At 73.0% G+C, this 26426-nt stretch overlaps 4 protein-coding genes and 2 non-coding genes across 7 annotated transcripts in view; 1 reads left to right on the top strand and 5 right to left on the bottom strand.

Annotated features, from left to right (window-relative positions):
• Positions 1-286: 286 nt before the first annotated feature.
• Positions 287-8983, bottom strand: WRAP53 (WD repeat containing antisense to TP53). The gene is made up of 11 exons (XM_064501162.1): positions 8901-8983; positions 8639-8702; positions 8183-8281; positions 7803-7911; positions 6941-7029; positions 5367-5457; positions 4529-4661; positions 2488-2696; positions 1871-1974; positions 1289-1432; positions 287-613 (listed from the first exon to the last, which is right to left on the bottom strand). The coding sequence occupies exons 1-11, from the start codon at positions 8920-8922 to the stop codon at positions 436-438; spliced, it is 1242 nt and encodes a 413-aa protein (XP_064357232.1). The 5' UTR covers positions 8923-8983; the 3' UTR covers positions 287-435.
• A 412-nt stretch (positions 8984-9395) lies between these two features.
• LOC135324530 (collagen alpha-1(I) chain-like) lies at positions 9396-22250 on the bottom strand. The gene is given in 14 exon segments (XM_064501086.1): positions 9396-9655; positions 10504-10538; positions 10540-10643; positions 11446-11564; positions 12296-12343; positions 13226-13289; positions 14229-14489; positions 16540-16782; positions 17289-17902; positions 18865-18900; positions 19176-19241; positions 19815-19863; positions 19937-19978; positions 22021-22250. Coding segments are annotated over 14 exon segments (1950 nt in total). The 5' UTR covers positions 22180-22250; the 3' UTR covers positions 9396-9545.
• On the bottom strand, positions 14487-16033 carry LOC135324580 (collagen alpha-1(III) chain-like). The gene is made up of 2 exons (XM_064501161.1): positions 15766-16033; positions 14487-15706 (listed from the first exon to the last, which is right to left on the bottom strand). The coding sequence occupies exons 1-2, from the start codon at positions 16016-16018 to the stop codon at positions 14568-14570; spliced, it is 1392 nt and encodes a 463-aa protein (XP_064357231.1). The 5' UTR covers positions 16019-16033; the 3' UTR covers positions 14487-14567.
• A 2164-nt stretch (positions 22251-24414) lies between the features above and the next one.
• TRNAL-UAG (transfer RNA leucine (anticodon UAG)) lies at positions 24415-24496 on the bottom strand. Its single transcript has one exon. It is a non-coding gene; the product is annotated as a tRNA-Leu (tRNA).
• A 228-nt stretch (positions 24497-24724) lies between these two features.
• TRNAL-UAG (transfer RNA leucine (anticodon UAG)) lies at positions 24725-24806 on the top strand. The gene has a single exon. It is a non-coding gene; the product is annotated as a tRNA-Leu (tRNA).
• A 284-nt stretch (positions 24807-25090) lies between these two features.
• The window catches only part of POLR2A (RNA polymerase II subunit A), a 29004-nt gene continuing 27668 nt past the window's right edge, over positions 25091-26426 (bottom strand). The window contains exon 29 of one of the 2 annotated variants that reach the window (XM_064501153.1): positions 25091-26401. In XM_064501153.1, coding sequence (XP_064357223.1) covers positions 25245-26401 — 1157 coding nt within the window. In that variant the 3' untranslated portion in view covers positions 25091-25244. The remainder of the gene's footprint in view (positions 26402-26426) is intronic. The other variant, XM_064501154.1, reaches the window with a different exon arrangement.

The raw sequence follows: 26426 nt of genomic DNA, 5'->3' as shown, positions 1-26426 counted from the left end.
TGCCTGTAGCTGGGGTGTAGCCAAGGCTAGTTGGGCAGTCAGTGCGATTGTAGTTGGGGGGTCAATGTGGGTGTAGCTGGGGCTAGTTGGGGTGTTTGGCTGTACCTGGGGGTGTTGGTGCAGGGACAGTTGCAGTGTCAGTGCGGGTGGAGTTGAGCTGTAGCCAGGAGCGTGTGCTCTGTCGGCGCAGGTGTAGCTGGGGGTACTTGGGGCGTGCGGGTGTAGCTGAGGTGCCGGCACGGGTGTAGCCGGCCCACACCCCCGGCAGCGGCACAGACGCGCGGCAGACGTTATTAAGTAGAAACGCTTTAGTACAAACGGGGGGGCCGCACCCTGGCACGACCCCCAACCGCACCCCCCACGTCACCCCGCACACGTGTGTTCCCGCACACGCGTGTCCGTGCCGCCGCGTGCCCCGCCCCCACGTGCCCCGCCCTAGGCCACGGTGGCGGCGTTGCCCCCCCACCACCAGAGCTGCAGGCAGTTGTGGCCCCGCGCGGGGGGGCCTTCGGCCTCCTCCCCCTCCTCCTCGTCCTCCTCGGCGCTGGCCCAGGGCTCCGGGAAGAGCCGCTGCCCCGAGGCCGTGGCCAGCAGCGGCAGGCTGGGGTGCAGGCTGCGGGCCCAGGCGTCCGGGGTCAGCCCCCCCGGGACCCAGGCGGCCAAGAGCCCCCCTCAAAGGGACCCAGGCATCCGGGAGCCCCCCCGCCCCCAGGGACCCAGGTGTCTGGGAGCCCCCCCCCAGGGACCCAGGTGTCCGGGTGCCCCCCCCAAAGAAACCCAGGTGTCCAGGTGCCCCCCCCAAAGGAACCCAGGTGTCCAGGAGCCCCCCCAGGGACCCAGGTGTCCGGGAGCCCCCCCCCAAAGGGACCCAGGTGTCCGGGTGCCCCCCCCAAAGGGACCCAGGTGTCCAGGAGCCCCCCCCAAAGGGACCCAGGTGTCCGGGAGCCCCCCCAAAGGGACCCAGGTGTCTGGGAGCCCCCCCCCAGGAACCCAGGTGTCCAGGAGCCCCCCCCCCAGGGACCCAGGTGTCCAGGTGCCCCCCCCAAAGGGAGCCAGGTGTCCAGGAGCCCCCCCCAAAGGGACCCAGGTGTCCGGGAGCCCCCCCCGCCCCCAGGCATCCAGGCTCCCCCCCCTCCAGGGACCCAGGCATCCCCCCCCACAGCGTCTAGCCCCCCCCCCCAAGGACAGAGGCATCCAGACACCCCCCCCAGGGACCCAGGCCCCCCCCCGGGGCCCCGGCGTCCGGGTGCCCCCCCCCAGTGCCCAGCCCCCCCGGCGTTGGCCCCACCTGGCGCCGTTGACGCAGTCGCGCAGGGGGCGGAAGCGCAGCAGGGGGGGCAGCAGGGGCCGGGGCCCGGCCGGGGGGGCCGCCTGGGTGTCCCACACCCGCACGTGCCCCCCCGAGTCGCCGCTCACCACGAACCGCCCGCTCCTGCCACGACACCGGCACGACGTCACCACCCCAACCGGGCCCAGGCGTCCGGGGACGTCACCCCCCCCCCCCCCGAACCCGCCGGGGGCCCAGGCGTCCGGGCCGGGGGGGCCGCCCGCGTGTCTCACCCCCGCACATGCCCCCCCGTGTCGCCGCTCACCACGAACCGCTCGCTCCTGTCACAACTGGGTGTCACCAACCCCCCACGGGGGCCCAGGCGTCCGGGGACATCGCCAACCCCCCCCCCAACAGGGACCCAGGTGTCCAGGAGTCCCCTGGGCTCCTGAGAACCCCCCTGGGGCCCAGGCGTCCTGGCACCCCTGCCCCCCCCGGGCCCAGGCGTCCAGCCCCCCCGCCCGCACGGGTGGAGGTCGAAGGCCCCCCCTGCCCCCCCCCGGGCCCAGGCGTCCCCCCCCGGGCCCCCCCGGCGTCACGCACGGGTCGAGGTCGAAGGCCACGCGCTGGTTGGTGGCCACGGGCCGCTCGAGCAGCAGCAGCGGCTGCTCCAGGCGCCGCACGTCCCAGCACACGATGTGCTCCGCCTGCGGGGGCGGGGCCCATCAGCAAGCCCCGCCCAAGGCCACACCCACCCCCGGGGCAGCCCCGCCCCCTTCCGGTCCTGCCCCCACCCGCTGCCCAGGCCCCGCCCCCTGGCTCAGCCCCGCCCCTTGAGCTGACCCCGCCCCCTACAGGCCACACCCCTGCCCTGAGGCTCCACCCCCACCACAGACCCCGCCCCTGCCCTTGGCCCCGCCCACAGCCCTGAGACCCCACCCTCATCCCAGACCCCACCCCCAGCCCAGACCCCCCCCTACAGGCCACACCCCCTGCCCTGAGGCTCCACCCCCTGCCCTTGCCCCACCCACAGCCCCAAGACCCCACCCTCCCCCAGACCACACCCCCTGCCCTTGGCCCCGCCCACATCCATGAGGCCCCTCCCCAACTGGGAGGCCCCGCCCCTAACCCAGGCCCCGCCCCCAGGCCCAAAGCCCCACCCCTGCCCTCCACCCCCCCCCCAGCATCCTGGCCCCGCCCCCTCCCGCGGCCCCGCCCACCTTGCGCCCCCCAGCGAAGAGGCGGAGGCCGTCGGGGGCGAAGCGCAGCAGGGTGGGGGCGGCGGGGAGGCGGGGCAGCAGCGCCAGGGCCCCGCCCCCATCGCGCGGGTACAGCCCCAGGCTCCGCCCGTAGGAGCCGCAGGCGAACACCGCCTGGGCGGGGCTGCACGCCACGCAGCCAATCAGGCCCCGCTGGCCACGCCCCCCCGCTGCGGCAGCCCGTCAGCGGAGCCGGGCCCGGGAGGGGGCGGGGCGAGCCCGCTCCCCGCTGTGGCCACGCCCCCCACCGCGGCCACGCCCCCTGGTGTGGCCATACCCCCTCCTCCCACCCCTCCCTGCCAGGACACGCCCCCTGGTGTGGCCACACCCCCTCCTCCCACCCCTCCCTGCCAGGACACGCCCCTGATGTGGCCACACCCCCTCCTCCCACCCCTCCCTGCCAGGACACGCCCCCTGGTGTGGCCACGCCCCCTCCTCCCACCCCTCCCTGCCAGGACACGCCCCCTGGTGTGGCCACACCCCCTCCTGCCACCCCTCCCTGCCAGGACACGCCCCTGGTGTGGCCACACCCCCTCCTCCCACCCCTCCCTGCCAGGACACGCCCCCTGGTGTGGCCACACCCCCTCCTGCCACCCCTCCCTGCTAGGACACGCCCCCTGGTGTGGCCACACCCACTCCTCCCACCCCTCCCTGCCAGGACACGCCCCCTGGTGTGGCCACACCCCCTCCTCCCACCCCTCCCTGCCAGGACACGCCCCCTGGTGTGGCCACACCCCCTCCTCCCACCCCTCCCTGCCAGGACACGCCCCCTGGTGTGGCCACACCCCCTCCTCCCACCCCTCCCTGCCAGGCCACACCCCCTGGTGTGGCCACGCCCCCTCCTGCCAACCCTCCCTGCCAGGACACGCCCCCAGCACCCAGCCACGCCCCCAGCCGCTAAGGGTGGCTGTGCCTCCAGGCCCCACCCACCTCGCAGGCCCCACCCCCACCACCAAGCTCCACCCCCTCTGGCTCCAGAGGCCCCCCCGCCCCCCGCACACGCGTGCTCTCACCGCGCAGGTCCCGCGTGCCACAGCCCCCCCCCGCCCCTGAGACCCCCCCCCGCCCCTCGCGTGTCCCCCGCACACGCGTGCTCTCACCGCGCAGGTCCCGCGTGTCGCAGCCCCCCCGTGCCCCCCCCGTGCTCTCACCGCGCAGGTCCCGCGTGTCGCAGCCCCCCCCGTGCCCCCCCCGTGCTCTCACCGCGCAGGTCCCGCGTGCCGCAGCCCCCCCCCACCCCTGAGACTCCCCCCCCCGCCCCTCGCGTGTCCCCCGCACACGCGTGCTCTCACCGCGCAGGTCCCGCGTGTCGCAGCCCCCCCGTGCCCCCCCCCTGCTCTCACCGCGCAGGTCCCGCGTGTCGCAGCCCCCCCGTGCCCCCCCCGTGCTCTCACCGCGCAGGTCCCGCGTGTCGCAGCCCCCCCCGTGCCCCCCCCGTGCTCTCACCGCGCAGGTCCCGCGTGCCGCAGCCCCCCCCCACCCCTGAGACCCCCCCCCGTCCCTCGCGTGTCCCCCGCACACGCGTGCTCTCACCGCGCAGGTCCCGCGTGTCGCAGCCCCCCCGTGCCCCCCCCGTGCTCTCACCGCGCAGGTCCCGCGTGTCGCAGCCCCCCCCGTGCCCCCCCCGTGCTCTCACCGCGCAGGTCCTGCGTGCCGCAGCCCCCCCCCACCCCTGAGACTCCCCCCCCCGCCCCTCGCGTGTCCCCCGCACACGCGTGCTCTCACCGCGCAGGTCCCGCGTGTCACAGCCCCCCCCGCCCCTGAGACCCCCCCCACCACCCCTCACGTGTCCCCCGCACACGCGTGCTCTCACCGCGCAGGTCCCGCGTGCCGCAGCCCCCCCCCGCCCCTGAGACCCCCCCCCGCCCCTCGCGTGTCCCCCGCACACGCGTGCTCTCACCGCGCAGGTCCCGCGTGTCGCAGCCCCCCCGTGCCCCCCCCCCGCTCTCACCGCGCAGGTCCCGCGTGCCGCAGCCCCCCCGTGCCCCCCCCGTGCTCTCACCGCGCAGGTCCCGCGTGTCGCAGCTGCGCCCGGGGCGGGCGGTGGCGAAGACCCGCACGGCCCCGTCGAAGCCGCAGAGCAGCTCGGCGCCGTCCGGGGAGAAGCACAGCGACCGCGCCGCCTCCAGCTCGTCCTGCGCCCCCAGAACGTGGGCACCCGGACGCCTGGGCCCCCGGCACCCACCCCCCGGACACCGGGGCCCCGCGCCGCCTCCAGCTCGTCCTGCGCCCCCAGAACGTGGGCACCCGGACGCCTGGGCCCCCGGCACCCACCCCCCCGGACACCTGGGCCCCGTGCCGCCTCCAGCTCATCCTGCGCCCCCAAAACGTGGCTGCACCCCGGACGCCTGGGCCCCCGGCACCCCCCCCCGGACACCGGGGCCCCGCGCCGCCTCCAGCTCGTCCTGCGCCCCCAGAACGTGGGCACCCGGACGCCTGGGCCCCCGGCACCCCCCCCGGACACCGGGGCCCCGTGCCACCCGGACGCCTGGGCCCCCAGCACCCACCCCCCGGACACCGGGGCCCCGTGCCACCCGGACGCCTGGGCCCCCGGCACCCCCCCTGGACACCGGGGCCCCCCGGATGCCTGGGCCCTCACCAGGTGGTTGTAGGCGCGGAAGGAGCCCCCCCCGCCCCCTCCCTGGACGCCAGGGCCCCCCGGACGCCTGGGCCCTCACCAGGTGGCTGTAGGCGCGGAAGGAGCCCCCCCGCCGCCCCCTCCCGGGACGCCGGGGCCCCCCGGACGCCTGGGCCCTCACCAGGTGGTTGTAGGCACGGAAGGAGCCCCCCCGCCACCCCCTCCCGGGACGCCGGGGCCCCCCGGACGCCTGGGCCCTCACCAGGTGGTTGTAGGCGCGGAAGGAGCCGCGCAGGCTCCCGTCGAAGGCGTCCCACAGGTGCACCGGGTTGTCGCGGCTGCTGCTCGCCACCCTGCCCCACAGCTCCCAGTATGCCCAGTGCCCCCCCCCCGCGGCTCCCAGTAACCCCAGTGCCCCCCCCGCAGCTCCCAGTAACCCCGGTGCCCCCCCCCAGTGCCCCCAGTAACCCCCGGTGCCCTCCCCCAGGGCTGCCAGTAACCCCCAGTAACCCCCCAGCAACACCCCCACTACTCCCAGTAAGCGCCCAGTACTCCCACTCCTCTGCCAGTGCTCCCAGTGACCTCCCAGTAACCCTCCCAGTCCTCCCTGTGCCTTCCCAGTGCCTCCCAGTGCTCCCAGTAACCCTCAGCTCCCTGACCAGGAGCCGCCAGCACCCCCAGCCTCCCCAGTTCCCCCCCAGCCTCCCCGTCCCAGTGCTCCCAGTGCCCCCAGCCCCTCTCAGTGCCCCCAGTGCCCCATCCCAGTGCTCCCAGTGCCCTGTCCCAGCGCCCCCAGTTCCCGGGGGGGCTCACAGGCAGGAGGGGGGCTGGGCAGACGCCATCCCCGGCAGCCAGCAGTGTCCCCCCCAACCGCCCCCTCCCAGTGCTCCCAGTGTCCCCAGCATCCCCTCCCAGTGTTCCCAGTGCTCCCAGTTCCGGGGGGGCTCACAGGCAGGAGGGGGGCCGGGCGGACGCCATCCCCGGCAGCCAGCAGTGTCCCCCCCAACCGCCCCATCCCAGTGCCCCCAGTGCTCCCAGTGCCCTCAGCACCCCGTCCCAGTGCCCCCAGCACCCCGTCCCAGTGCTCCCAGTGCTCCCAGTTCCGGGGGGGCTCACAGGCAGGAGGGGGGCCGGGCGGACGCCATCCCCGGCAGCCAGCAGTGTCCCCCCCAACCGCCCCGTCCCAGTGCTCCCAGTGCCCTCAGCACCCCGTCCCAGTGCCCCCAGCACCCCGTCCCAGTGCTCCCAGTGCTCCCAGTTCCGGGGGGGCTCACAGGCAGGAGGGGGGCCGGGCGGATGCCATCCCCGGCAGCCAGCAGTGTCCCCCCCAACCGCCCCATCCCAGTGCCCCCAGTGCTCCCAGCACCCCCAGCACCCCGTCCCAGTGCTCCCAGTTCCGGGGGGGCTCACAGGCAGGAGGGGGGCCAGGCGGACGCCATCCCCGGCAGCCAGCAGTGTCCCCCCCAACCGCCCCATCCCAGTGCCCCCAGTGCTCCCAGCACCCCCAGCACCCCGTCCCAGTGCTCCCAGTTCCGGGGGGGCTCACAGGCAGGAGGGGGGCCGGGCGGACGCCATCCCCGGCAGCCAGCAGTGTCCCCCCCAACCGCCCCATCCCAGTGCCCCCAGTGCCCCCAGTGCCCTCAGCACCCCATCCCAGTGCTCCCAGTGCTCCCAGTTCCGGGGGGGCTCACAGGCAGGAGGGGGGCCGGGCAGACGCCATCCCCGGCAGCCAGCAGTGTCCCCCCCAACCGCCCCATCCCAGTGCCCCCAGTGCCCCCAGTGCCCTCAGCACCCCATCCCAGTGCTCCCAGTGCTCCCAGTTCCGGGGGGGCTCACAGGCAGGAGGGGGGCCGGGCGGACGCCATCCCCGGCAGCCAGCAGTAGTCGTAGACGGTGTCGCCCTCCGGCACCCGCAGCGCCGGCACCTGCGCCCGGACGCCTGGGTCCCTCGCCCCCCCCCCCCCAAGTCCCCCCCCGGCCCCCCAGCACCCCCGTGGGTGCCCCGGGGACCCCCAAATACCCCTAAAGTCCCCCTGGGACCCCCAGACACCCCTAAAAGCCCCCCAGTACCCCCCAGGGACCCCTGGGACCCCCAAACAGCCCTAAAGGCCCCCAGGACCCCCCCAGAGACCCCCAGAGACCCCCTGGGACCCCCCAAACACCCTAGGGAGCCCCTGAAATAACCCAGGACCCCTAAATGCCCCCCAGGACCCCCCTAGCACCCCATGGCCACCTAAATACCCCCAGGACCCCCCTAAGGACCCCCAGCCACCCCCCTGCGGCCCCCTAAAAACCCTCTGGGGCCTCCCAGCTACCCCGGGGCCCCCCCAAATGCCCCCCAGGACCCCCAAATACCCCCAGGACCCCCCTCAGCACACTGCGGACCCCCCAATCCCCCCCAGAGGCCTCCTGGGCCCCCCTGTGCACCCCAAGGCCCCCTAAAAGCACCCTAGGACCCTCTAGGGACCCCCAGGAACCCCCCAAATACCCCTGGGACCCCCCACATACCCCCTGGGACCCCAAAGCACCCCCCAAGACCCCCCCAGACCCCCCCAGGACCCCAAAACGTCCCCTAGGACCCCCCCCAGACCCCAAAACGCCCCCCAGGACCCCAAAACCCCCCCTGGGACCCCCCCAGACCCCCCCCTTCAGGACCCCAAAATGCCCCCCCGGCCCGGTCCCCCGCGCGGGGCAGTACCAGCTCGGGCAGGGCCCCCCCCGGGGCCCCCCCCAGGGCGGGCGGCAGGTCGTAGATGCGCAGCACGTTGTCGTTGCTGCAGGTCAGCAGGCAGGAGCCGTCGGGGGCCCTGCGGGGCCCAGGCGTCCGGGAGGGCTCGGCACCCCGCAGCTGCCCCCCAACCCCACCGGGGGCCCAGGCGTCCGGGAGGGCTCGGCACACCCTCAGCCACCCCCCCCGCCCCATCAGGGGCCCAGGCGTCCGGGCACTTTTCCCCCCCACCCCAGGGGACCCAGGCGTCCAGACACTTTGTCCCCCGCCCCCAGGGCCCAGGTGTCCGGCCCCCCCCGGGGCCCAGGCGTCCACCCTCCCGCCCCCCGGGGCCCAGGCGTCCGGCTCACCAGACGCAGCCCTTGAGGAAGTTCTCGGGCCGGCGGCCATACTCCTCCCGCGCCTCCGCCACCAGCCGCGGCGGCCGCTGCAGCTCCGCGGGGGGCGGCCTGCGGGGCCCAGGCGTCCGGGCACAGGACCCCCGTCACACAGCGGGCCCAGGCGTCCGAGACACCCCCGTCGCACCGGGGACCCAGGCGTCCGGGCTCGGACCCCCGTCACACAGCGGGCCCAGGCGTCCGAGACACCCCCGTCGCACCGGGGGGCCCAGGCATCCAGGGACAGGACCCCCCCCCCATCGCACCGGGGGGCCCAGGCGTCCGGGACCCCCAGGAACCCCCTCTGCCTCCCCCCATGGGGGGACCCAGGCGTCCTGCCCCCCCCCAAGGCGGGACCCAGGCATCCGGGACCCCCAGGAACCCCCCTCCCCGCCTCCCCCGGGGGGCCCAGGCGTCCGGGGCACTCACGGCTCCTCCTCAGCGTCCTGGGGCTCGGCGGGGTCCCCCCCCCCGGCGGGGGGGCTGCCGGGGGCTGCGGGGAGGGGGGGGGGGGTCAGCACGGCCGCGGGCCCAGGCGTCCGGGAGCCCCCCCAGCCCCCCACCCAGGGGGCCCAGGCGTCTGGGAAATCCCCCCCAAGGGGCCCAGGAGCCCCCCCCCAAGGGGCCCAGGCGTCCGGGACCCCCCCTCCCCCCAGGGGGCCCAAGCGTCCAGCCCCCCCGCTCCCCGCACCTTCCTCCATGGAGGCCGCCATGACAGCCGAGGCCCCGCCCCCTGCCCCCGCGCGGACCTCGCGCAACTCTCGCGAGAGCAGAAAGAGAAACGTCCGGCGCGTTTAATCGGCTACAAATCTCGCGAGATCTCGCGCCCGCCACCGCCCCCTTCCCCCGCCGCGCGGCCCGATGACGTCACGCCCGCCGGCTCCGCAGCTCGCGAGAGCTCCGGCCAAGTCTCGCGAGGTTTCGTTGCTTTGCCTGGAGGGGCCCAGGCGTCCGAGGGCCCAGGCGTCCGGGGAGCGACTCCACCCCCAATGGGGGGCCCAGGCGTCCGGGGGGGCCCAGGCGTCCGGGCTGTCCTGGAGCAGTGGCACTGGCGTCGCTGGGGGTGCTGGGACGCCTGGGCCCCCCCGGACGCCTGGGCCCTTCATTACCCGGACGCCAGGGCCCCTCGCAGCCCGGACGCTGGGGCCCTTCACTGCCAGGACACCTGGGCCCCTCGCAGCCCGGACGCCGGGGCCCCTCGCAGCCCGGACACCGGGGTCCCCGGACACCAGGGCCCTTTGCCACCTGGACGCCGGGGCCCCTCGCAGCCCGGACGCCGGGGCCCTTCCTCGCCCGGACGCCGGGGCCCCTCGCCTCCCGGGCGCGGGGGCCGGCGCTAGAGGCGGACGATGCCCAGGAAGGTGCCGTGGGCGCTGAGGTCGAAGGAGGCGTTGGCCCGCGGCACTCGCAGGCGCAGGCGGTCGCCGCTGCGCAGCCGGAACACGCCTGCGCCACGCACACGCCACGCACACGCCACGCACACGCCACGCACACGCCACGCAGGGACATGGCACACGCCACGGGGGGACACAGGGTCAGTGATGATCTTGGACCCCCAGTTTCCCCAGTCCCCCCAATCCCCCCCCCCGCAGACTCCCAGTCCCCCCAGTTCCCCCCAGTCCCCTAGCTCTCCATGCCCCCAGTGCCCCTGCCCCCCCCCCAGTGCCCTCAGTTCCCCCAGTCCCTCCCAGTTCCCTAGTTCCCCCAGGCCCCCAGTCTCTCCCAGTCCCTCCCAGTTCCCCTAGGTCTCCATCCCCCAATTCCCCCCAGTCCCTCCCAGTTCCCTAGTTCCCCCAGGCCCCCAGTCTCTCCCAGTCCCTCCCAGTTCCCCTAGGTCTCCATCCCCCAATTCCCCCCAGTCCCTCCCAGTCCACCCAGTTCCCCTAGATCCCCATGCCCCCAATTCCCCCTGGTGCCGCCAGTGATCCCAGTGCCCCCAGTTCCCCTGCACCCTCCCAGTGCCCCCAGTTCCTCCCAGTCCCCCCAGTTCCCCTAGATCCCCATCCTCCCAGTTCCCCTGCAATCACCCCCAGTCCTCCCAGTTCCCCCCAGTGCCCCCAGTTCTCTGTCCCCCACTGCTCCCAGTGCCCCCAGTTCCCCCAGTGCCCCTGCACCCCACCCAGCACCCCCAGCACCCCCAGTTCCCCATCCTCCCAGTCCCCCCAGTCCCCCCAGTTCCCTCCAGTCCCTCAGTTCCCCCAGTCCCCCCAGTCCTTCCAGTTCCCCACCCCCCCAGCTCCCCCCAGTCCCTCCCAGTCCCCCCCAGTCCCTCCCAGTGCTCCCAGTGCCGGTACCGGCGGTGTAGCAGGAGGCGTGGGCGCGGGGGGGGGGCGGCCATGCTGCGCACGCAGCGGAGCAGCGGCTGGGGGGGGCCCCGGCGCCCCCCCCGCACCAGCACCTGCCCCATGGTGAACGTGGGGTCCGTGAACAGCACCTGGGGGGGGGCAACATGCGTGTGCACACGTGTGTGCATGCACCGGGACACACGCCTGCACACGCCTGCGCATGGCTCTCACATGTGTGGGGCTTGCACGGAAGGGGACACGTTGGGGACACGTTGGGACAAGGGGACACGGAGGGACATGGGGACACGCTGGGGACGTTGGGGACACAATGGGGACGTGTTGGGGACATTGGGGACATTGGGACACATGGACAAGGGGACATGGAGGGACATGGGGACACGTTGGGGACATTGGGGACACATTGGGGACGTGGATGGACATGGGGACACATTGGGGATCAGGGACATGGGGACACGTTGGGGATGTTGGGGACACGTTGGGGACACATTGGGGACATAGGGACAAGGGGACATGGAGACATGGAGGGACATGAGGACATGGGGATGCAGGGACATGGAGACATGGGGGGACACAGGGGGACATGGGGACACGTTGGGGACACGGGGACACATTGGGGGCATTGGGGACATGGAGACATGGATGGACATGTGGACACATTGGGCACACACTGGGGACATTGGGGACAAGGGGACATGGAGACATGGGGACACAGGGATGCAGGGACACAGGCACACATTGGGGACAATGGGGACGCGTTGGGGACATTGGGGACATGTTGGGGACACATTGGGGACATTGGGGACAAGGGGACATGGAGACATGGGGACGCGTTGGGGACAAGGGGACACGGAGACACAGGGACATGGGGACGCGTTGGGGACGTTGGGGACGCGTTGGGGACGTTGGGGACGTTGGGGACGCGGGTGTCACCTGGCTGTAGACGAGGTAGAGGCCGGGGCGCCGCACGGCCACCAGCGGCCCGGCGGGCTCCAGCGCCCGGCCCCGGCGCAGCACCGGCTCCCAGGCCACCTCCGTCACGTCCCCCTCGCCTGCCACCACCGTGGTGACACCCACGTCACCGCCACGTCACCCCCACGGCACCCATGGGACCCCCCCACCCTGGGGACCTCCCCCGGGCCACCTCCAAGCCCCCAGGGACCTCCCGCCCCGGGGACCTCCCAGGCCACCTCCGTCACGTCCCCCTCGCCTGCCACCACCGTGGTGACACCCATGTCACCGCCACGTCACCCCCACGGCACCCATGGGACCCCCCACCCTGGGGACCTCCCCCGGGCCACCTCCAAGCCCCCAGGGACCTCCCGCCCCGGGGACCTCCCAGGCCACCTCCGTCACGTCCCCCTCGCCTGCCACCACCGTGGTGACACCCATGTCACCGCCACGGCACCCCCACGGCACCCATGGGACCCCCCGCCCTGGGGACCTGCCCCGGGCCACCTCCGAGCCCCCAGGGACCCCCCACCCCGGGGACCTCCCAGGCCACCTCCGTCACGTCCCCCTCGCCTGCCACCACCGTGGTGACACCCACGTCACCGCCACGTCACCCCCACGGCACCCATGGGACCCCCCCGCCCTGGGGACCTGCCCCGGGCCACCTCCCCCTTGCCTGTGACCACCATGGTGACACCCATGTCACCGCCACGGCACCCATGGGACCCCAGGGGCTCCCCCACCCCAGGACCCCCAAGCCCAGGCCACCAGGGACCCAGGCGTCCGGGGTCACCCCCCCCCCCAGGGGGCCCAGGCGTCCGGGGTCACTCACCGATGCTGAAGCGGCTGTTGGGGACGAGGTGCAGCACGGCCCGGGTGCCTGGGACAGGTGTCACCCGCGTCACCCGTGTCCTGCTGTGTCCCCCACTGTCCCCCATGTCCCTCCACGTCCCTCCGTGTCCCTCCGTGTCCCTCCATGTCCCCCCGTGTCCCCCATATCCCCCCATGTCCCCAATGTCCCCCCATGTCCCCCATGTCCCTCCATGTCCCCCATGTCCCCCATGTCCCCCCATGTCCCTCCATGTCCCCCCATGTCCCCGAATGTCCCTCCATGTCCCCCATGTCCCCAATGTCCCCCCATGTCCCCCCATGTCCCCCATGTCCCCGAATGTCCCTCCATGTCCCCCCATGTCCCCCCATGTCCCTCCATGTCCCCCCATGTCCCCAATGTCCCCCCATGTCCCCCCATGTCCCCCATGTCCCTCCATGTCCCTCCATGTCCCCCCATGTCCCCCATGTCCCCGAATGTCCCTCCATGTCCCCCCATGTCCCCCCATGTCCCTCCATGTCCCCCCATGTCCCCGAATGTCCCTCCATGTCCCTCCATGTCCCCCATGTCCCCAATGTCCCCCCATGTCCCCCATGTCCCCCATGTCCCCAATGCCCCCCCATGTCCCCCATGTCCCCCACGTCCCCCATGTCCCCAATGTCCCCCCATGTCCCCCATGTCCCCAATGCCCCCCCATGTCCCCCCATGTCCCCCCATGTCCCCCCATATCCCTCCATGTCCCCAATGTCCCCCCATGTCCCCCCATGTCCCCCATGTCCCCCCCGTGTCCCCAATGTCCCCCCATGTCCCCAATGTCCCCCAATGTCCCCCCATGTCCCCCATGTCCCCAATGTCCCCCCGTGTCCCCAATGTCCCCCAATGTCCCTCCATGTCCCCCATGTCCCCAATGTCCCCCCATGTCCCCGCACTCACGGGACCTCTGGGGTCTCGCCGGGGGGGTCCCCAGCGCCCGGCGGTCGCGGCCGCTCCAGGGGTCCTGCGATGGCACCGGGGGGGAGGGGGGGGTCACCCCGGGGGCCCGGGCATCCTGGCCACACCCCCTCCCCCCCAGGGGCCCAGGCGTCCGGGTGCCCCCCTCCCCCCCCCCCCGCCAGCACCCGGTGCCTACGTGTCACCCAGCCCGGCGCACACGTGAGGACACGCAGTGGCACCCGCTACCCCCCCCCGCCCCCCCCCACCCTGGGGGCCCAGGCATCCGGGGGACCCCACTCAGCCCTGCCCCCCCCCCAGCACCCCCCAGGGACCCAGGCGTCCTGGGGGGGGGGGGGGGGCCTTGCTCCCACCATGAGGCCACCCTGCCCTGAGGGGCCCAGGCGTCCGGGACCCCCCCCCAACACCGCCCCCCCCAAGCACCCAGGCGTCCAGACACCCCCCCCACCCGGTGGCCCAGGCTTCCGGGACCCCCCCCCAGCCAAGGGGCCCAGGTGTCCGGGTTCCCCCCCCCCCCAAAAGGGACTCAGGTGTCCGGGACCCCCCCTCCCCAGGGGCCCAGGCGTCTGGGACCCCCCCCACCCAAGGGACCCAGGTGTCCGGGCCCCCCCCCCCCAAAAGGGGCCCAGGTGTCCGGGTCCCCCCCCCCCTCCCCCCCAAAAGGGACTCAGGTGTCCGGGACCCCCCCTCCCCAGGGGCCCAGGCGTCCGGTACCCCCCCCCCACCCAAGGGGCCCAGGTGTCTGAGTCCCCCCCCCCCCCAAAAAGGGACCCAGGTGTCCCCCCCCCCCCAAAAGAAGGGACTCAGGTGTCCGGGACCCCCCCCTCCCCAGGGGCCCAGGCGTCCGGGTCCACCCCCCCGCCCAAGGGACCCAGGTGTCCGGGCCCCCCCCCCCAAAGGGGACCCAGGGATCCGGGACCCCCCACCCCTCCCGCCGGGGGGGGGGGGGCCCAGGCACGGGGGGGGGCCCCGGCGTCCGGCTCACCTGCAGCCGCCCGCGCAGGGCCTCCAGCTGCGCCCGCAGCTCCCCCAGCTCCCGCCGCTGCTCCAGCACCGCCGCCAGGCAGAGCAGGGCCCCCAGGGCCGCCCCCCCCGCCAGCCACCGCCCCCCCGCCCCCATGGGCCCAGGCGTTCGGGACCCCGTGTCACTCCCGGGGGCCCAGGCGGCCAGGACCCCCTGCGTCACTCCCGGGGGCCCAGGCGTCCGGGCCGGCCTCCCCCTGCCTCTAACCTGTCCCTTCAACTGCTACCGGGGCCCAGGCGTCCGGGACCCCCCCCCCCAATCGCTCCCAGGGGCCCAGGCGTCCGGGACCCCCAACTGCTATTAAGGGCCCAGGCGTCCGGGACCACCCCCAATTGCTCCCAGGGGCCCAGGCGTCCGGGACCCCCAACTGCTATTAGGGGCCCAGGCGTCCAGGACCCCCCCGACCACTACCAGGGGCCCAGGCGTCCGAGCTGGGCTTCCCCCCCAACCCCAATGGCTGCCAGGGGCCCAGGCGTCCGGGTGCCCCCCCCTCGCCCCACCTGCCCCTACCCCTGCACCGGGGCCCAGGCGTCCGGGCGCCCCGAGCCCTGCGGTCTTGGTGCTGCTGGCGGGAGGGAGCCCAGGCGTCCGGGTGCCCCCCCTCCCCCCCCCACCCCGCGCCAAGGGCCCAGGTGTCCGGGGTGGCCCCGAGCCGGGATCTTGCGCAAGGTGGGGAGGAACCTGCAGGGCCGGAAACCTCCCGCTCCCGCCAAGGGGCCCAGGCGTCCGGGAACCTGCTCCTTCCCAGGGGCCCAGGCGTCCGGGAACCTGCTCCTTCCCAGGGGCCCAGGCGTCCGGGCGCCCCGCTGCCCCGGGGACCCAGGTGTCTGGGAACCTGCTCCTGCCGAGGGGCCCAGGCGTCCGGGAACCTGCTCCTTCCCAGGGGCCCAGGCGTCCGGGCGCCCCGCTGCCCCGGGGACCCAGGTGTCCGGGAACCTGCTCCTGCCGAGGGGCCCAGGCGTCCGGGCGCCCTGCTGCCCCGGGGACCCAGGTGTCCGGGAACCTGCTCCTGCCGAGGGGCCCAGGCGTCCGGGAACCTGCTCCTTCCCAGGGGCCCAGGTGTCCGGGAACCTGCTCCTTCCCAGGGGCCCAGGCGTCCGGGCGCCCCGCTGCCCCGGGGACCCAGGTGCCCGGGATCCTGCTCCCGCCGAGGGGCCCAGGCGTCCGGGCGCCCCGCTCCCGCCGAGGGGCCCAGGCGTCCGGGCGCCACCACACAGACCCTCTCGTTTCTCCAATCTCCGTTTTATACATAATTATAATTTCTGATATAAAATCTTCTCCCGTTCCCCCCCCCACCGCGGCCTGGCCCCCCCGGGGGGCGGGGCCTCCCGAGGCTCCGCCTCCTCCCCCTGCAGCCAATGAGGCCTGGCCCCCGGGAAGGGGGGGGGCACCGTGCTCCCAGGGGGCCCAGGCGTCCGGGCCCCCCCCGAGGGACCCAGGCGTCCGGGCCCCACTCAGCAGGGCCCAGGCATCGCCCCCCCCCCCCGAGGGGGCCCAGGCATCCGAGTCACCCCCCAAGGGGACCCACGTGGCCCTGAGGGGCCCAGGCGTCCGGTCCCTTGCTGAGGGGGCCCAGGCATCCGGGTCACCCTGGAGGGGCCCAGGCGTCCGGTCCCTTGCTGAGGGGGCCCAGGCATCCGGGTCACCCTGGAGGGGCCCAGGCGTCCGGTCCCTTGCCGAGGGGGCCCAGGCGTCCAGGCCCCCCACAAGGGACCCAGGCGTCCGAGCCCCCCCACAAGGGACCCAGGCATCTGGGCTCCCCCCAAGGGACCCAGGCATCCGAGCCCCCCCAGAGGGACCCAGGCATCCAGGCCCCCACCCAAGGGACCCAGGTGCCCGGGCCCCCCCCGTTCCGGTCCTCAAGGGGGCCCAGGCGTCCGGGTCACCCTCAAAGTAACTCAGGAGCCCAGCCCCACCCAAGGGACCTGGGCCCCTGCCGAGGGGGCCCAGGCATCCGGGCCACCCCCAAAGGAGCCCAGGCCTCCGGGTCACCCCGCCCTGGTCCTCGAGGGGGCCCAGGTGTCCGAGCCCCCCCCCAAGGGACCCAGGAGTCCGAGCCCCCCCAGAGGGACCCAGGCATCCAGGCCCCCCCCCAAGGGACCCAGGCATCCGAGCCCCCCCCCAAGGGACCCAGGCATCCAGGCCCCCCACAAGGGGCCCCGGCGTCCGAGCCCCCCCACAAGGGACCCAGGCATCCAGGCCCCCCCCCAAGGGGCCCCGGCGTCCAGGCCCCCCGCAAGGGGCCCCGGCGTCCGGGCGGCCCTCAGCGCACCTGGAAGAGGCCGAAGTAGGTGAGGTAGGGCTCGGGCTTGAGGCGGACGCGGGGCAGCGTGCGCAGGGCCAGGGGGGCGGCGGGCGGCAGCGCCAGCAGCCCCCCCAGGCGGCAGCCGCGCAGAGGGGCCCCGGCGTCCCCGGGCCGCGGCGGCGGCAGCTGCTCCAGGCACCGCAGCGCCAGCGCCCCCCCCACCGCCACCTCCAGCTTCAGGTAGGCCGTGCCCGCCTCGTCGAAGTGCGCCTGCGGGCCCAGGCGTCCGGGTCAGCGGGGGCGGCACCCCCCCCCGCAGACCCCCTGCAAACCCCTGGGGGCCCAGGCGTCCAGGGGCCCAGGCGTCCGGGTCAGCGGGCTGTCACCCCCAATGCCAACCCTGTGCAATGCCCTGGGGGCCCAGGCGTCCGGGTGAGCAGGCTGTCACCCCCAATGCCAACCCTGTGCAATGCCCTGGGGGCCCAGGCGTCCGGGGCCCAGGCGTCCGGGTCAGCGGGGCGGCACCCCTCCCCCCCCCGCAGACCCCCTGCAAACCCCTGGAGGCCCAGGCGTCCGGGGCCCAGGCGTCCGGGTCAGCGGGGCGGCACCCCCCCCCCCCGCAGACCCCCTGCAAACCCCTGGGGGCCCAGGCGTCCGGGTCAGCGGGGCGGCACCCCCCAATGCCAACCCTGTGCAATGCCCTGGGGGCCCAGGCGTCCGGGGGCCCAGGCGTTTGGGGGGGCCCAGGCGTCCGGGGGCCCAGGCGTCCGGCGCACCTGGCTGTAGAGGTAGTAGAGGCCCGGCCAGGTGCAGCCCCACCCCCACCCCCCATGGGGCCCAGGCGTCCGAGGGGCCCAGGCGTCCGGGGGGGCCCAGGCGTCCGGCGCACCTGGCTGTAGAGGTAGTAGAGGCCTGGCCGGGTGCAGCCCCCCCCTCCCGCCCCTCCCAGGGCCCAGGCGTTCGGGGGGGCCCAGGCGTCCGGGGGGGCCCAGGCGTCCGGCGCACCTGGCTGTAGAGGTAGTAGAGGCCCGGCCAGGTGCAGCCCCCCCCCACCCCCCATGGGGCCCAGGCGTCCGAGGGGCCCAGGCGTTCGGGGGGGCCCAGGCGTCCGGGGGGCCCAGGCGTCCGGCGCACCTGGCTGTAGAGGTAGTAGAGGCCTGGCCGGGTGCAGCCCCCCCCCTCCCGCCCCTCCCAGGGCCCAGGCGTCCGAGGGGCCCAGGCGTCCAAGGGGCCCAGGCGTCCGGGGGCCCAGGCGTCCGGCGCACCTGGCTGTAGAGGTAGTAGAGGCCCGGCCGGGCCACGCGGAAGCCGCCGCTCGCCGGGTCGTAGCTCAGCGGCGACGTCGCGTTGAGCCGCGACTCGGCCCAGCCCCGGATCGTCCCGTCCGCCTCTGCCCGGGGACACGGGGACACGGTGGGGGCGCCGGGGGGACATGGGGACGCCGTGGGGACACTGCGGGCATGGGGACACGGGGACACCATGGGGACACGGGGACACCATGGGGACATCATGGGGACACCGGGAGGTCACTGTGGGCATGGGGACACCATGGGGACACCGTGGGGACACTGTGGGGACACTGTGGGGGTGCCAGGGGGACACCATGGGGACACTGCGGGCATGGGGACATGGGGATACCATGGGGACACGGGGACACCAGGAGGTCACTGTGGGCATGGGGACACCATGGGGACATCAGGGACATGGGGACGCTGTGGGGACACTGCGGGCATGGGGACACGGGGACACCATGGGGACACGGGGACACCAGGATGTCATTGTGGGCATAGGGACACCATGGGGACATCAGGGACATGGGGACGCCGTGGGGACACTGCGGGCATGGGGACACGGGGACACCATGGGGACACGGGGACACCATGGGGACATCATGGGGACACCAGGAGGTCATTGCAGGCATGGGGACACCATGGGGACACCATGGGGACACTGTGGGGGTGCCAGGGGGACGTGGGGACACCGTGGGGACACTGCGGGCATGGGGACATGGGGACACCATGGGGACACGGGGACACCATGGGGACATCATGGGGACACGGGGACACCAGGAGGTCATTGCGGGCATAGGGACACCATGGGGACACGGGGACACTGTGGGGGTGCTGGGGGGACATGGGGACGCCGTGGGGACACTGCGGGCATGGGGACACGGGGACACCATGGGGACACTGTGGGGACATGGGGACACCATGGAGACACTGTGGGGACACCATGGACACGGGGACACCAGGGACCCCCCTGGGGACACCCCCCCCCCAGGACCTCCCCCGGCCGGGAGGGACCCAGGCGTCCGGGGGGCCCAGGCGTCCGGCCCCCCCCCCCCCCAGTTACCTGCCAGGATCCCGTCCCGCGACGCTCCGGCCTGAACTGCAACGGCAGCACCCGGTCACGGGCGCCCGGACGCCTGGGCCCCCCCGGACACCTGGGTCCTGCCATAACTGTGGGGGGGGGGATCTGCCCCTGGGTGCCCCCCCAGGTGCCCCCCCCACCCCTGGGTGCCCCCTCCAGCCCCCCCATCCCTGGGTGCCCCCCAGACCCCCCCCCCCGGGTGCCCCCCTGGGTGCTCCCCCGGCCCCCACCCCACCCCTGGGTGCCCCCTCCGGCCCCCCCCATCCCCGGGGCCCCCCCCCGGCCCCCCCCACCTTCGTAGTGGGCGGCCCAGGCCGGGGCGGCGGCAGCTTTGCGGCTTCGGGGCCTCTTCCGGGGCGCTGCAACGGCAGGGAGGGCGCGGGGGCCCAGGTGTCCGGGGGGCCCAGGCGTCCGGGCACCCCCCCGTACCCCCACAGCGGACCCAGGCGTCCAGGGGGCCCAGGTGTCCGGGGGGCCCAGGCATCCGGGCACCCCCCCGTACCCCCATGGCGGACCCAGGCGTCCAGGGGGCCCAGGTGTCCGGGGGGGGCCCAGGCGTCCGGGCACCCCCCCGTACCCCCATGGCGGACCCAGGCGTCCAGGGGGCCCAGGTGTCCGGGGGGCCCAGGCGTCCGGGCACCCCCCTGTACCCCCATGGCGGACCCAGGCGTCCAGGGGGCCCAGGCGTCCGGGGGGGCCCAGGCGTCCGGGCACCCCCCGTAACCCCACAGCAGATCCATGCATCTGGGCACATCTGCATCCCCCTCCCCCAAGGGGCCCAGGCATCCAAGGGCCCAGGTGTCCGGGGACTCCCCCTCCCCCCCCAGGGGCCCAGGCGTCCAGGGGGCCCAGGTGTCCGGGGGGCCCAGGAGTCCGGGGTCACCCCTCCCAGGGGCCCAGGCGTCCGGGGGCCCAGGCGTCCGGGCACTCACCGGCGCGCCGGTGCCGCGGCTGCTCCTGGCTCAGGCCGCAGGGCAGGAGCTGGGGGGGGGGGAGGAAACGGGGGTAAAAAGGGGGGAAACGGGGCGGGGGGGGCGGGGGGGGCGGCACCTACCCCGGGGGGCTCCAGCGCCGACGCCCCCCCCTGCAGCAGCGCCTGGGGAGAGACCGGCCGTGACCCGGGGCCCAGGCGTCCGGGCGCTGCGCTCCCTCCCCCCCGCCCGGACGCCTGGGCTCCCTCGTTCCCCCCCCGGCCCGGCCGCGCTCGTGGGGCTCCTGCCAGGCCGTGGCACGGGCTGGGCACTGGGGGGGCACCGCGTTTGCACGGGGTTTGCACGGGGTTTGCACGGGGTTTGCACGGCGTTTGCACAGCGTTTGCACCGTCCTCGCACGGTGTTTGCACAGGGCGTGCGCAGCACTGACGCAGCGGTTGCACAGTTCTTGCACGGCATTTGCACGATTCTTGCACGACATTTGCGTGGGGTGTGCGCAGCATCGACGCAGCGTTTGCACGGTTCTTGCACAGCATTCGCACGGTTCTTGCACAGCATTCGCATGGGACCCGCACGGCGTTGGTGCAGCGTTTGCACGGAGTTTGCGCAGCAGTCGCACGGCGTTTGCATGGTGTTTGCACGGCCTTTGCACGGGGCGTGCCCGGCCTCGGCGCAGCGTTCGCGGTGTTTGCACAGCGCTCGCGGTCACCTGCAGCCTGCTTGCAGCGCGTTTGCAGCGCGTTTGCAGTGCGTTTGCAGCGCGTTTGCAGCGCGTTTGCAGCGCGTTTGCCGTGCAGGCGAGCAGCATCGCAGCGCAGCCCCAGCGCGATCGCACGGCCGCTGCATCGCGTTTGCACCGTGTCCCCAGCGCAATCGCTCAGGGTTTGCGGTGCAATCGCACAACTTTGGCAGCGCGTTTGCGTCGTGCTCCCGGTACAATCACCTGGCGTTTGCGGTGCAATCGCACGGTATTTGTGGTGCAATCACACCGTATTTGCAGTGCAATCGCACAACTTTTGCAGCACATTTGCAGCCTGCTCCTGGTGCAATCGCACGGTGTTTGTGGTGCAATCACACCGTATTTGCAGTGCAATCGCACAGCTCCCGCGGTGCCGTCGCAGCGTGCTCCCGGTGCAATCGCCCGGCGTTTGCGGTGCAATCGCACAACTTTGGCAGTGCAATCGCACAAGTTCTGCGGCGCTGCCACAGCATCTTCCCGGTGCAATCGCCCGGCGTTTGTGGTGCAATCGCACCGTATCTGCACTGCAACCGCACAACTTTGGCAGCGCGTTTGCAGCGTGCTCCCGGTGCAACCGCACAACTCCTGCAGCACTGTCGCAGTGTGCGTCCGGTGCAATCGCCCGGCGCTTGCGGTGCAATCACACTGTATTTGCAGTGCAATCGCACAGCTGTCGCAGCGCGTTTGCAGCGCGCTCCTGGTGCAATCGCCCGGCATTTGCGGTGCAATTGCACAACTTTTGCAGCGCGTTTGCAGCGTGCTCCTGGTGCAATCGCCCGGCGTTTGCAGTGCAATTGCACAACTTTTGCAGTGCCTTTGCAGCGTGCTCCCGGTGCAATCGCCCGGCGTTTGCAGTGCAATTGCACAACTTTTGCAGCGCCTTTGCAGCGTGCTCCTGGTGCAATCGCCCGGCGTTTGCGGTGCAATTGCACAACTTTTGCAGTGCCTTTGCAGCGTGCTCCCGGTGCAATCGCCCGGCGTTTGCGGTGCAATTGCACAACTTTTGCAGCGCCTTTGCAGCGTGCTCCCGGTGCAATCGCACAACTCCTGCAGCACTGTCGCAGTGTGCGTCCGGTGCAATCGCCCGGCGTTTGCGGTGCAATCACACTGTATTTGCAGTGCAATCGCACAGCTGTCGCAGCGCGTTTGCAGCGCGCTCCCGGTGCAATCGCCCGGCGTTTGCGGTGCAATTGCAAAACTTTTGCAGCGCATTTGCAGCGCGCTCCCGGTGCAATCGCCCGGCGTTTGCGGTGCAATCACACTGTATTTGCAGTGCAATCGCACAGCTGTCGCAGCGCGTTTGCAGCGCGCTCCCGGTGCAATCGCCCGGCGTTTGCGGTGCAATTGCACAACTTTTGCAGCGCGTTTGCAGCGCGCTCCCGGTGCCATCGCCCGGCGTCCGCAGCGCCCGTGACCCCCCGCGCCCCCGCGCCCGTCGCCGTCCCGTCCCCGTCGCCGTCCCCTCACCTGCGGGGCGGGCGCAGCCCCCCGGGCCCAGGCGCCGAGCGCCAGCCCCAGGCCGAGGGCGGCCAGGCCGAGGGCGGCAGCGGCAGCGCAGGGCAGCGGCAGCGGCAGCCGCAGCCGCCGGGCCGAGCGCGGTGCCCCGGAGCCCCGCGGCCGCCCCATCGCGCCGCACCGGGGCCTGGGCCTGGGCCTGGGCCTGGCCTGGGCCTGCGCCGGGCGCTGCACGCGGGGCCGACGGGACGGCGCCGCGCAGGAAGCCGCGCGGGGGGGCGGCGGGGGGGCGGGCGTGCAAAGCGGCCGGGAGGGGGTGCGGGCCGCGCGCGGGTGTGCAAGGCAGCGGCACGGGCGTGCAAAGCGGCCGGGAGAGGGTGCAAAGTGAACGTGCGTGTGCAAAGAGGCCAGGGGGGCGTGCAAAGCGGCTGGGAGAGGGTGCAGAATGAGCGGGGGTGTGCAAGGCAGCGGCACGGGCGTGCAAAGCGGCCGGGAGAGGTTGTAGAACAAGTGGGAGTGTGCAAGGCAGTGGCACGGGCGTGCAAAGTGGCCGGGAGAGGGTGCAAAACGGCCGGGAGGGGGTGCAGACCAAGCGGGGGTGTGCAAGGCAGCGGCACGGGCGTGCAAAGTGGCTGGGAGGGGGTGCAAAGTGAACGTGTGTGTGCAAAGAGGCCGGGAGAGGGTGCAAAGCGGCCGGGAGAGGTTGTAGAACAAGTGGGAGTGTGCAAGGCAGCGGCACGAGCGTGCAAAGCAGCTGGGAGAGGGTGCAGAATGAGCTTGGGGTGTGCAAAGCAGCGGCACGGGCGTGCAAAGCGGCCGGGAGAGGGTGAAGAATGAGCTGGGGGCGTGCAAAGCGGCCAGGAGAGGGTGCAAAGTGAACGTGCGTGTGCAAAGCGGACAGGGGACCATGCAAAGTGGCTGGGAGAGGGTGCAGACCGAGCAGGGGTGTGCAAAGCAGCGGCACAGGCGTGCAAAGCAGCCGGGAGAGGGTGCAAAGTGAACATGCGTGTGCAAAGAGGCCAGGAGAGGGTGCAAAGCGGCCGGGAGAGGTTGTAGAACAAGTGGGAGTGTGCAAGGCAGCGGCACAGGCGTGCAAAGCGGCCGGGAGAGGGTGCGAAGTGAACGTGCGTGTGCAAAGCGGACAGGGGACCATGCAAAGCGGCCGGGAGGGGGTGTAGACCGAGGGGGGGTGTGCAAGGCAGCGGCACGGGCGTGCAAAGTGGCCAGGAGAGGGTGCAAAGCGGCCGGGAGGGGGTGCAGAACAAGTGGGAGTGTGCAAGGCAGTGGCACGGGCGTGCAAAGTGGCCGGGAGAGGGTGCAAAACGGCCGGGAGGGGGTGCAGACCGAGCGCAGGTGTGCAAAGCAGCGGCACGGGCGTGCAAAGCAGCCGGGAGAGGGTGCAAATGAACATGCGTGTGCAAAGAGGCCAGGAGAGGGTGCAAAGCGGCCGGGAGAGGGTGCGAAGTGAACGTGCGTGTGCAAAGCGGCCGGGAGAGGGTGCAGACCGAGCGGGGGTGTGCAAAGAGGCCAGGAGAGGGTGCAAAGCGGCCGGGAGAGGTTGTAGAACAAGTGGGAGTGTGCAAGGCAGAGGCACAGGCGTGCAAAGCGGCCGGGAGAGGGTGAAGAATGAGCTGGGGGCGTGCAAAGTGGCCAGGAGAGGGTGCAAAGTGAACGTGCGTGTGCAAAGAGGCCAGGGGGGTGTGCAAAGCGGCTGGGAGAGGGTGCAAACTGAGCGGGGGTGTGCAAGGCAGCGGCACGGGCGCGCAAAGCAGCCAGGAGAGGATGCAGAGTGAACGTGCGTGTGCAAAGCAGTGGCACGAGCGTGCAAAGCAGCCGGGAGAGGGTGAAGAATGAGCTGGGGGTGTGCAAAGCAGCTGGGAGAGGGTGCAAAGTGAACGTGCATGTGCAAAGCAGCCGGGGGACCGTGCAAAGTGGCTGGAGGAGGGTGCAGAACGTGGAAAATGAATGTGCGTGTGCAAAACAGCAAGGGGATCGTGCAAAACAACCGGGAGCACACGCGCACGTGTGCAAAACCATGGCGTGGGTGTGCAAAGCAGCTGGGAGAGGGCGCGGCGTGAGCGTGCGCATGCAAAACGGCGGCCTGGGTGTGCACGGCAGCCAGGACGGCGCGTTCAAGCGTGCAAAGCACACGTGTGTGTGCGAAGCGGCCGGGAGAGCACGGGTGAGCGTGCAAAACGAGCGTGCGCACGTGCAAAGCGGCGGCAGGATGGTGCAAAGCAGCGGGGTGACGGCACCAAGCCCTTGCACACGCGTGTGCGTCCTTGCACACCCGTGCACGCGCATTCCGAGGCCCCCAGCGCCCACCGGAATTTGGGGATGGGAACCCAGGAATGGCGGGGGGGGGGCAGGGCGTTTTGGGGGGGAAAAGGGGGCTTTGGGCCCCGCTGGCAGCGGTGGGATTCGAACCCACGTCCCCGCGGGGACTGGAGCCTAAATCCAGCGCCTTGGACCGCTCGGCCACGCTACCGCCGGCCCCGGCCCCGCGCCCGCCCCCTCAGCCCTCCCCCCGCCGGGCCCAGGCGTCCGGGGCCGCCCCACCACCCCCGGGGGGGCCCAGGCGTCCGGGGGCTCCCGCAGAACCCAGGTGTCCAGGGGGGTTTTGCGAGGCTGGTGGCTCTGGAGGGGGGCCCAGGCGTCCGGGCGGGTTCTGTCCCCCCCGGGTGAACCCCGGCGTGCGGGAGGGCCCTGGCGCCCCGGTAGCGTGGCCGAGCGGTCCAAGGCGCTGGATTTAGGCTCCAGTCCCCCCGGGGACGTGGGTTCGAATCCCACCGCTGCCAGCGGGGCCCGACCCCCCCCTTTTACCCCCCCCCCCCCGCCCACCCGCTCCCGGACGCCTGGGCCCCTTCCCGCACAGACAACGCGACCAGGCAGGACTGAAAATTAGTAAAACTTTTATTTGCCCAAAAAAAAGCGAAGTTACAATCGGTTTCTGCCCCCCGCGTACAGGCGGGGTGGGGGGGACGGGACCCCCCCTGCCACCAGTACACCCAAAGCTGCCACCGCGCAGTGCCCCGACCCCCTACAACCCCCCCCAAGACACCCCCCCAATCCCCCCCCCCGGGGCCTCGTTAGCTAACGAGGCCCATAAATTACACCGTCTGCATGGGGGCGGGTGACGCAGCCCCCCGCAACCCCTGGCCAGGGGAGTCCTCCCCCAGACAGCCGCCCTGGTTTGGGGTCACCCCCACAGCCTGCGCCGGGCCCCTACCCCCGGCTCAGTTGTCCTCGTCGCTGTCGTCGGGGCTGATGGCCGGGCTGGTGAGGCTGTAGGTGGGCGACGTGGGGCTGTAGCCGGGTGATGTGGGGCTGTAGGTAGAGCCCTTGGGGCTGGTGGGGCTGTAGGTGGGTGACGTGGGGCTGTACTTGGGGCTGGTGGGGCTGTAGGTGGGTGACGTGGGGCTGTACTTGGGGCTGGTGGGGGTGTAGACAGGCGAGGTGGGGCTGTAGGTGGGTGACGTGGGGCTGTACTTGGGGGTGGTAGGGCTGTAGGTAGGAGAGGTGGGGCTGTACTTGGGCGAGGTGGGGCTGTACTTGGGGCTGGTCGGGCTGTACTTGGGCGAGGTGGGGGTGTACTCGGGGGAGCTGGGGCTGTAGGAGGGGCTGGTCGGGGTGTACTTGGGGGAGGTGGGGCTGTAGGAGGGGCTGCTGGGGCTGTAGCTGGGGCTGGAGGGGGTGTAGGTGGGCGACTGAGGGGTGTAGCGAGGGCTGGAGGGGGAGTAACTGGGGCTGGTGGGGCTGTAGCTGGGCGAAGTGGGGCTGTAGCTGGGGCTGGTTGGGCTGTAGTTGGGGGAAGTTGGGGTATAGTTTGGGCTGGTGGGGCTGTAGCTGGGTGAGGTTGGGCTGTAGCTGGGGCTGGTTGGGGTGTAGTTGGGGGAAGTTGGGCTGTAGTTGGGGCTGGTAGGGCTGTAGCTGGGTGAAGTCGGGCTGTAACTGGGTGAGGTGGGGCTGTAACTGGGCGAAGTCGGGCTGTAGCTGGGAGATGTTGGGCTGTAGCTCGGGCTGGTCGGGCTGTAGCTCGGAGATGTCGGGCTGTAGCTGGGGCTGGTTGGGCTGTAACTGGGCGATGTCGGGCTGTAGCTGGGTGAAGTGGGGCTGTAGCTGGGGCTGGTCGGGCTGTAGCTGGGTGAAGTGGGGCTGTAACTCGGAGAAGTGGGGCTGTAGCTGGGGCTGGTCGGGCTGTAGCTGGGCGAAGTAGGGCTGTAACTCGGAGACGTAGGGCTGTAGTTGGGCGAGGTGGGACTGTAGCTCGGAGACGTGGGGCTGTAGCTGGGCGAAGTGGGGCTGTAGCTGGGGCTCTGCGGGGTGTAGCCCCCCGGCGAGCGGGGCTCGTAGGCGGGCGACGTGGGGCTGTAGCTGGGTGACATGGCGCCGCCTGTGAGGGCAGAGAGGGGTGAGCG

This window comes from Dromaius novaehollandiae, chromosome 32, assembly GCF_036370855.1.
Source record: "Dromaius novaehollandiae isolate bDroNov1 chromosome 32, bDroNov1.hap1, whole genome shotgun sequence".
NCBI classification, from domain to species: Eukaryota; Metazoa; Chordata; class Aves; order Casuariiformes; family Dromaiidae; genus Dromaius; species Dromaius novaehollandiae.
This window is presented reverse-complemented; position numbering and strand designations above follow the sequence as displayed.